The 10,670-nt window shown below is 36.0% G+C and overlaps 1 protein-coding gene across 1 annotated transcript; it reads left to right on the top strand.

Annotated features, from left to right (window-relative positions):
• The first annotated feature begins 4,777 nt into the window (after positions 1–4,777).
• LOC109244128 (endoglucanase 11-like) lies at positions 4,778–8,816 on the top strand. The gene is made up of 6 exons (XM_019411161.1): positions 4,778–5,030; positions 5,139–5,351; positions 5,754–5,954; positions 6,081–6,335; positions 7,837–8,130; positions 8,256–8,816. Exons 1-6 carry the CDS (start codon positions 4,803–4,805, stop codon positions 8,625–8,627), a joined length of 1,563 nt encoding a protein of 520 aa, XP_019266706.1. The 5' UTR covers positions 4,778–4,802; the 3' UTR covers positions 8,628–8,816.
• The last annotated feature ends 1,854 nt before the right edge of the window (positions 8,817–10,670 follow it).

Raw genomic sequence — 10,670 nt, 5'->3', positions numbered from 1 at the left:
GTAGTAAGTCTCAAAGAAACTTATTCAGTTTCCAAAGTATACGCAAAAGCGGTTGATTATATTGAGACTATAAATAAAGGAAAGATTTAATATCTTCTATTACTACAACTTTAGCTGGGTAATATGTATGTGAAAAGCTACCCGCTTTATTCTCCAGTTTGTACTACACAAATAAAAGAATACCACAATAAAGTGGATGTTTATTGATATAAAAACTCATATCATAATAAACTTGGAGTTTATTGATAATTGCACACGTCATGGTGTAAATCTGAAGTTTATCAATATTGATAATTTATTCAGTTGGCATAATTGGTTTACCCATATCAATTTAAGTATGATGTGCAAAAATAAAAGAGAATTCACACGGGTAAATATTAAAGAACTAGAAAGTTCTTTACAAATTCTCTTATGTTGGTTGTTTTCATTAATTAATATACCAACTAAAATTGGGATTGAATCCCATGAATGCTAGAAATATCAAAGGTGAATATGGGCCCATTCACCTGCCATGTATACCACATAAGATGCATCTATGAGATGGTTACATGTGCGATTATTATTAATCCGCAACATGGTGTTTGCGAGGTAACTTGCTCAATAATTTAATTTCGAGCATACTTTCCAGATTTTCTATTCAAGAAGTTCATCTTGATAAGTTGGTTTACATCACAGTTGGTTTAGCAAAATAATTTAATAAGTGCCTCTACTTAATAGCTAAACAATTGCTAATGAGAACAAAGTTATCTATATCAGTTTGATATACGTTATATACGAAAGTATATTATTTTCTCCCCTCACAAGTGGTTCAGGGTCAGGAACCAAATAATTCCATCTATTATTATTGATGTGTGGGGTATATTTTGATTAATACCATAACGCACAAAGATGAGTTCTCAAAGTTGAGGAAAACAGGTTAGTTTTTCTAACATGAGGGGGAGATATGATAAGCAGTTGAGAAAAAGTTACGTGGAATGAATTATCATTTGTACATCTAGATCCTCGAATAAGATAATATGAACTTGAAGTTCATAAAAGGATAATTCATGTGCAATTTATTGCAAAGCATGCCAGACGCATTTGCTGACCCAAAGAAAGTAACTATATTCTCGCTGCAAATGCTCATATTATAATAGTCCTAGAAGGACAAAGTCTATGGTACGCTTAAAGCGTATAGATAGATTGGTTTCAAATAAACTTCTTGATAAAGAAGGTGAGCAAATGATCAAAATGATCATAGTAAAGGAGGCAAGTGATCTAGAAGATCACATAACATAACACTTCATAAAATCTCATGAAAGATTCAAGTACCTGAACATATGACTGAAGAGATCTCTATGTTATGTCTTTATGAAAAATAAGGAGGTTGGAACCGATATAAAATGTTTGTCGACGACATTGATAATAGCGCTAAATATATATATGAGGATCTTATGTCTATAGAAATAATTCAAGTAGAATTGGTTTCATATGAAAGACATGTTGTTTTGGACTTGCAGTTCAAACACTTAAAAGTATAAAGTCAATAGTGTGTGCAATCGCTTTTATTTATCTTATATGTCTAGCATGACATGAAAAGTTGATATGCATCTAAAGTCTATTTAAATGGCTTATTTGACTATACTTATATGACAATCCCCAAATGATTTAAATTGCTTGAAGCATATACAATTCTTGATCTTGAAGTACTACATCCTCAGTGCAATTTGGGCACATATGTATCTTGCTATAACTATAAGCATGATAATGTGATAGCGAGGATTTTCAAGGTGCAACATATTCATTGGAGTTAATATGGCGGATTTATTCACCAAATCTTTGCCAACGTCAACCTTCAAGAAGCTAGTGCACAATATTGGGATGCGAAGGCTCAAGGATGTGAACTGATGTTCTCATCTGGGGGAGTTAATACGCGTTGTACTCTTTTTTCCTTACAAGGTTTTGTCCCACTGGGTTTTCTTTGCAAGGTTTTTAACGAGGCAACCAAAAGGCGTATTATTAGATATGTGTACTCTTTTTCCTTTTCTAGATTTTTTTTCCCATTGGGTTTTATTTTAGTTAAGGTTTTAACGAGGCACATTATCTGTTGAATAGACATTCAAGGGGGAGTGTTATAAATAGAATTGTATTTATGGTGAATGTCTATATTTAGAGAGATTCTAGGGTTTATTACTTGGTGGCTAAGTCACCCTCTCCCTATAAATAGAGGGTTCTATTCTATTGTAATTCATCCCAAATCAATAAGAATTCTCTCTCTTTTTCTCTGCAATACTCTTTTTCTTCTTTTATTGTTTCATAACAGTTTTGTTTTTAAACGTGCTTTTTCAAAAGTACTTTTGGTGAGAAGCAGTTTGTGTTTGGCTAATTAATTTGAAAAGCACTTTCGAGCAGAAATTAGTATTTGGCCAAGCTTTTAAAAATGCTTCTATTTCTACTCAAAACACTTTTTTTCCTTTAAAAGCTTGGTCAAACACCTCAAATTTGAAAAAAAAAATATTTTTGGCTTTGGAGGAGCTTCACCAAACAAGCTATTAGTCAGATACCAGAAAGACAAAAATAAGACTTCTACCTTTACAAATATTTCCACATTTTGAGCTCTAATTTAATCCTAAAATAATCTTTAAGGTCTAACCAGTAAGGTGTTTAACCAAAAAATGGAATTTCGGTCAAAGCTTTATTTATAGAAGAACTCGGGTTACTGATAATCGTAAATGAATAAAAGAAATTGATTTTTTGATGACAATAAGATAGATAGCAGAAAACAAAGTAAATCAGTATATTCAGTTGATATTGTGTGTCCTTACAAATATCAATCTTCTCCTTTTTATAGCTATCTCTAAGATATACGTTTTGCCTTGTCATAATAAGGTCATTATAGGCAATTAAAGGCATTAAATGCTACGTTACATAATCATTGTAATTTAATACAGATTCTCTAACGTTTTCAGTATTCAATGCTTATTAAATACTGTATCTGTACTCTCTTGTGATGTCAGATTCATTCTTCTTAACTTTTAGATTTAAATAGGTGCGAGCGTCGAGTCTTTATCTGCTCGTGCCTCTGCTTGTGCCTCTGCTCGTATCTGTTGCAACTCGTGCCTCCTTGCTTACCTTCATTCTTTGACCAGCCTTCGTGTCGTGTCATGACACGTCATCTTTCAATCACTTCAATATGTAAACTCAATTTTTCCCAATACAAATAGTCCTCCCACTTGCCATTTATTCATCAATTGAATATTTGGGAAGTGGATTTTATTAAAGCAGGAATATTTGCCTCTATTAATGCTATGATAGAATCGAGGCTTCAATTGTCACTTCCATTTAATGCTTATTACACGTGGCACCCTTTTATTGGCTCTGCGACTTTGCAGCGCTTTTTAAGGCTTTTTTATGCCAGTTGTGAATGAAGTCACGTGGTCTCGTGATCAGTTTGTTTCATCGTATTTTGGAATATCGGGCATTTTGAATTTCTTTGGAATTGGGGGAGGAGCAGCACTTGGCTTCCAAGGTTGTTGTGAATATTTGTCTATATCTATCCCTTTGATTACAAGCGGTACTCCAGGTATTTGTTACGTTCTATGCGGTCACTTTGCTCTTTGAGCTGTTTCTGCAATGTTAATAGTAAATTTTGTAGATCAGAATTAACTAAGTTACCTGGTTCTCCATCTCATGACTCGCTGGGGATTCCACCACTGCCTGAATTAGCAAGCCCAGAACGAGGGTTTTCCAAGGTATTGGTGTTTGGAATTGGTGTTGGTGGTGCAATAGGTAACTGACTGGCAAAGGTTTCAAGAGCTTTATTGACCTGTTGAGCGATTAGCTTTTGCAAAGCTTCATTAATAGCTTCATCGTTTTCAAATTGAGTATTTGCATTTGAATGCGACCCATCAGGAGTGCCTTCTCGAGACCGCCGAGGGGAGCTTTGTGGAGAAGGAATCGGGGTGCGGTCATCTTGTGAATTCCCCTGGAGTTGAGGGTTTCCTTGGTTTACTTGGTTTCCTTGGTTGTTGTCATTAACGTTTGACATGGTTGTTGATGCAAAAAAGGTTAGACTAAGAAAGAATAGATTATCAGATTCCCAGTAACGGAACCAATTTGTTTAACCAAAAAATAGAATTTCGGTCAAAGCTTTAGTTTTAAAAGAACTCGGGTTACTGATAATCGTAAATGAATAAAAGAAATTGATTTTTTGATGACAATAAGATAGATAGCAGAAAACAAAGTAAATCAGTATATTCAGTTGATATTGTGTGTTCTTACAAATGATCAATCTTCTCCTTTTTATAGCTATCTCTAAGATATATGTTTTGCCTTTGTCATAATAAGGTCATTATAGGCAATTAAAGGCATTAAATGCTACGTTACATAATCATTATAATTTAATATAGATTCTCTAACGTTTTCAGTATTTAATGCTTATTAAATACTGTATCTGTACTCTCTTGTGCTGTCAAATTCATTCTTCTTAACTTTTAGATTTAAATAAGTACGAGCGTCGAGTCTTTATCTGCTTGTGTCTCTGCTTGTGCCTCTGCTCGTATCTGTTGCAACTCGTGCCTCCTTGCTTACCTTCATTCTTTGACCAGCCTTCGTGTCGAGTCATGACACAGTCATCTTTCAATAACTTCAATATGTAAACTCAATTTTTCCCAATAACAAAGGACTCAAATTACGACATAAGTGAGCTTGACTTGGTGTAACTGAAATAGTGAGTGTAAAAATTCTAAGGTTTTATAGTCACGTGCTAGTTATTATATATATAAGAGGAAATAGAGAGAAGGGAGCGAGAGGAAAACAAAGGCATGGAAGCTAAAACGCAGTACAAATCCTCAAGAAGATGGTTTCTTCAACAATGGACAGCAATAGCTTTTACATTTGCCTTTGTTCCACTCACTCAATCATTGGATTACGCAGAAGCTCTCTCTAAAAGTCTCCTTTATTTCGAAGCTCAACGCTCCGGTCGTTTGCCTTACAATCAAAGAGCTACTTGGCGTCACCATTCCGGCCTTACTGATGGCCTTGATCAAGGGGTCTGTACAGTTTCTACTCTCCGATCGTTCATTCACATTGTATATATCTTTTTGTTTGTTTGTTTGTTTGTTTATGTGTTTATATTTTACTGCGCGTGTAATTAACAGGTGGATTTGGTGGGAGGTTATTATGACGCCGGCGATAATGTTAAGTTTCAACTTCCGATGGCTTTCACTATAACGATGCTTTCGTGGAGCGTCATTGAATACGGCGGAGATATAGCAGCTGCAGGCGAGTATAAGTACGCGCTTGAGGCTATCAAATGGGGGACTGATTATTTCATCAAAGCACACACTCATCCTCATGTTCTTTGGGTTCAGGTTTGTAACTAACTTTTCTGTTTGGTTATAGATTTCAACAACATGTGAAAAGTGCCTTTAATCACGCCCAAATAACTGCTATGCTGAGTTGAACTATCGATTTCCAACTGAGTCACGTTCGTACACTTTTGATTTCTTAGTGGGTCCATTTGTTATTGTCTTTATGGACGTAAATCAAGCAGAGGTGATGATTAATTTCTTTGAATTCCAATTAATTAATGCATATAATGTATTTATCCCTTTTTATGTACTCCTCTAATTATAACTACCAATGTAATACGTACTGGCTCTATGGTTCATTGAGCCATTCACCAAAGTTTTCTTAAAGTATGTTGTGGCGAACTTACATTTACTTGAAAATTACTGCATTTAATTAAATTTTGAATTTGCCACTATGTGCAGGTGGGTGAAGGAGAAACAGATCATTATTGTTGGCAAAGGCCGGAGGACATGACCACATCTCGTCGAGCTTACAAAATCGACGAAAAACATCCCGGATCAGATGTCGCCGGAGAGACAGCAGCGGCCTTGGCGGCGGCGTCAATCGTGTTTAGGAGAACAAATCCACATTACTCTCACCTTCTCCTGGTCCATGCAGAACAGGTAACTAACTTATTTAATTTCTAGTAATGACCTTGTTTGAATACTAGTGGTATACATTTAAAGTGATACTCCAAATTATATTGATTGTTAACAGTTTATTCATAAAATTCTTTTCCAAAATTGTAGTTGTTTGAATTTGGTGACAAGTTTAGAGGGAAGTATGATGCGAGTGTAGGAGCAGCCAAAGGTTACTATCCATCGTTGAGTGGTTACAAGGATGAGTTGTTATGGGCAGCTTTGTGGTTATATAAAGCCACCGACAATTCCCATTATTTAAATTATGCTTTACAAAATGCTCAATCTTTTGGCGGGATCACTTGGGCCATCTCTGAATTCAGTTGGGACGTCAAATACGCTGGTCTCCAACTACTTGCCTCTACGGTAATACCTTCTATACACTCTCTCAAGTTTTATAAAAAAATAAAATAATAAGGCCACCATGTTTACAATTTAATAAATCTTAGTCTTTGTTAATATAGTAAATACATAGTAGTTTATTTTGAAACTTTGATTTTGATGTGTTACCCAACAAAAATGGTTTCATGTATCGTTGAGTAGGTAGATCTATGCTTTAGTTGATTCTATTATTGAGAATTGAGAATACATACATATGCATGCATGTATGCTTGGTACAAGAAGATTTGTACTCCTTTTCTTTTTCATTTTAATTATTTTACATGTTGCATTTTACATTAATACTTGGAACATTGCATATATAACAATAAAATTAGGTAAGTTTTGACACCTATTGAGTTGTAGATGTATGATTATAATGTGAAACGAGTTTAAGTTCATAGAGACAAGGAGGATCCTTGTCTTTGAAAATACAAACACCATATATTTTAGGGACAACTTATGTTAAATCAAGTTATTAATGGAGGGAGAATTAGTCCAAAATCATGCATAAAAGTAATGCGTTTCCTTTTCCACTATGACCCTTATCTGGCATTTTTCTCAATGGGCTGCGATAGTAATCAATATTCTATAATTAGGAAGCCACATATTCGGTAAGGGATTTAAGCTATATATCCACTAAAATTGTAGTAACTATTTTTTATATCATCTATGCAATTTAGATTATTATAGCAGATTACTTATAATTTATTCTAATTAAGTGATCGATTAGTTCTTATTAAATTGAGTTGCTTACAATTGTCTTTTAAGTTACTTGATGGTACCGTCAGTACAAATGTAGGTTCAGAAAATAGCGAATTATCAATTATGTTAGATGAAATTAATTTCATAGAGACAAGAAGGGACCAAATTGTCCTTGAGAATACAAACACATATGTTAACCAGTTAAAGCAAAATCTACGTTAAAGCAAGTTGTTTGTGATGAAATCGATGTATAGTTAGTCCAAAATCAAGCACAGAAGAAATCAAGAGTTTTCGTTTTCAACTATAATCACTAATTTGGTTTTTCTTCAACTCAATGAGCCATCGCGTCTATAGATCTTCTTGTTTATGGTTAAGAAGTCATTGAACTTGAGCTCATGGTAATGTCTCCATGTATGACATGACTTCGCCATTGTTTTGTCTCGTTAGATAATTTTCCTGCTTTTATTAATAATAATTTATTATCAAAGCTTACTGTCTAGTGAAATCGATAAAAATTTCTCACACATAAATGTGAGTTCAATTCTCGTTGTCCCTCTTCTATGCCCTTCTGACCTTCAAAATATCGACCACACGTTAATGGTCGCGTTTTGGACATTTATTGGCCATTACCGACCTACTTGGTCGGTTTTTTTGGACTGTTTTTCCCGAATTTCTAGTAGTGTTACTATATTTTCATATTGTGATGGATTTTTTCCAGAAAAGAATAGCAACAATTTGACCGTGCGCAAACACGAATGACTTGTGTTTTTTCCCTATACTGCAGCTGTCAATTAGGAAACGGAAGGGAGAGGAAGAACTCAGCAAAATTTTCCAAGAATACCGTTCGAAAGGAGAACACTACATTTGCGCTTGTCTGAACCAAAACAATAAAACTAATGTGCGTCGCACCCCAGGAGGCCTCCTCTACATTCGCCAATGGAACAATATGCAGTACGTCTCCAACGCAGCATTTCTCCTCATGGTCTATTCAGATCATCTCCGGGCGACCAATCAGGTGGCCAGATGCGAACGGCGTTTCGTGGGACCCGAAGAAATCTTCGCATTTGCTAAATCACAGGTTTAATTTTTTAAACTCAAACTCAATCCCTTTCAAGCCAGATTGTGATAATAAGTTGATATTATTTATATAAAATTGTGTGTACGCCACTGCTTAAATCAATTCTTACTCATAAAAAATAACAGGTTGACTATATATTGGGTTTGAACCCAATGGGTATGAGTTACTTGGTTGGCTATGGACCCAAGTATCCTCGAAGGGTGCACCATAGGGGTGCATCGTTGGACTCGTACAAAAAGAAGAAGAGTTTCATTAGTTGTACCCAAGGCTATGATAACTGGTTCGGTCGCAAGAATCCAAATCCCAATACTCTAACTGGGGCATTGGTTGGTGGGCCAGATAACAAGGATCGGTTTAATGATCATAGGAGAAATTACATGCAAACAGAGGCTTGTACTTATAACACAGCTCCTCTTGTTGGGATATTTGCAAAATTGCATGCGCTGGAAAGAGATACCGACATTGAAGATTCACAATTATTTTCTGCTAATAAATAGTAGTATTAGTTACAGTATTTATGATAATTCCACGTAAAGGCAATGTTTGATTTGATTGAAGAAAGAAATACAACAAAGGAAAGTCAAAAGTATATATATAGTAGCTCCATTTGTTAAAACATTGTATTCTTCTTATGCTGTTCCACGATAATCTTCTATGAATAATAAGATTTACATTTCTTCTTCCAATATTGGTCTTGCTTGAATGTCTTCTATGAATAAGATTTACATATTTCATACTAGTTACGTCTCTGAAAGAAAAAACAACAGCCTGCGCGCTAATAGGGTCTGTTGCGGAAAGTTATCAATATAAGTGTCACGACCCAAAACTGACCTGTCGTGATGGCGTTTATCATGGTACTAGGCAAGCCGACATCTCACACAAACCAATATTTTTAAATCCCAAATCGGAAATAGATTTAAATAATTAAGAATCTCGTAAAAACTTGATATAAACATCGAAACTCAATACAAATTCTCCCAAATGATCTGGGCGTCACGGAGTGCATGAGCATCTACATAACAACACGGTAAAACCAATAGAACACTGCCTAGAAAAGTAGAACAATAAAAACAAGACTAAAGATATAGAAGGAGAGTCAAGGTCTGCGGACACCAAGGCAGCTACCTCGATGATCTCCGAACTGATGAAATGTCAGGAATCAGCAACCGTCGTGCCTGGAAATGCCTGGACCTGCACACGAGGCGCAAGGTGTAGTGTGAGTAAAACCAACTCAATAAGTATCGCAAATACAAGGCAAGGTAAGAGAAGCTTAATTTGTTGAGGTCACTAGTTCAATCAGTGCAATTCTGTCCCTTTTGATTAACCCAGTATAAAATTTAAAGCTAGCTCATAAGGCTTCGTGATACGAATATCCGTGTGTGCATATGCCCTGGTTCTCAAACACCCTGCTCAACAGTATTATAGCATGTAGAGGAAAGAAACACGCAAATCAGATAAATGATCAAGAAAATACGAGTTCCACACACTACACGGACAACTCACGTGCTAACAATAGAATCTGCACGGACAACTCACGTGCGACATGGATAACTCACGTGTCAATAATATCAATATATGGATCTGCACGGACAGCTCACGTGCCAATAATATCAACATGGATCCGCACAGACAACTCACGTGCTGCACAGATAACTCACGTGCCGATAACATAATCCGCCCGGATAGCCGCAGGCCCCGGTCAAAAATATCATACGGGAGCAATAAAGCAAGTATACAAGTATATAATGGATGAAATACGATTCTCCTATACTGGGCTGGTGTAAATAACATGCTAAAGTGTAGGCATGTGCAAAGTGTGCAATCGTAGCTCAATCCGGCAAATTCATCAATGAAAAGCATTTAACAAGTTCGTTCAGGAATTAAACCTCTATGTAGACTCATCATGGTTTAATTAGATCATATATGTTGTTACGACATGTTAGATATCGAAGCTCGAAGCTTAATAGTCATTTCTAAGCTTATAGGAGGCCGAGCACAACCCAAACATGAATATACAATTCTGGTGCCCGCACATAGGATCATCCCCACGCATGCGCGCACCCAAAAGCACGTGGCTATCACAACAATTCAGGCAATTGGTGCCTCAACCAAGTTTAAATACGATACTTACCTCAAGCAACTCGAATTACTCCGCTAGCAAGCCTTGCCTCGCAAATCGGCCTCAGAACGTCTCGAATCTAGCCATAAACAATTCGATACAATGAACACGAGCTAAAGGAATCAATTCCATAAGAAAATACTAAGTTCTTAATCAAAAGCCAAAAAGTCAACTCAAAAGTCGGCCCCCGGGACCATGTCTTGGAATCCAATAAAGTCACAAAATCTGGAAGCGCATTCAACCACTAGTCTAACCATACCAAATTAACCAAAATCCAACACCAAATCGACACCCAAAACACCAATTTAAACTCTCCAAATCCCTAGCCTCAAACTCTCAAATTACACCTCAAAACCACACAATCTAGGTGGGAAATTTAATGGGGAAACATAATTATTGAATAAATTTAACCACAAGTGGC

Source organism: Nicotiana attenuata, unplaced genomic scaffold (genome assembly GCF_001879085.1).
Source record: "Nicotiana attenuata strain UT unplaced genomic scaffold, NIATTr2, whole genome shotgun sequence".
Lineage (NCBI taxonomy): Eukaryota > Viridiplantae > Streptophyta > Magnoliopsida > Solanales > Solanaceae > Nicotiana > Nicotiana attenuata.
This window is presented reverse-complemented; position numbering and strand designations above follow the sequence as displayed.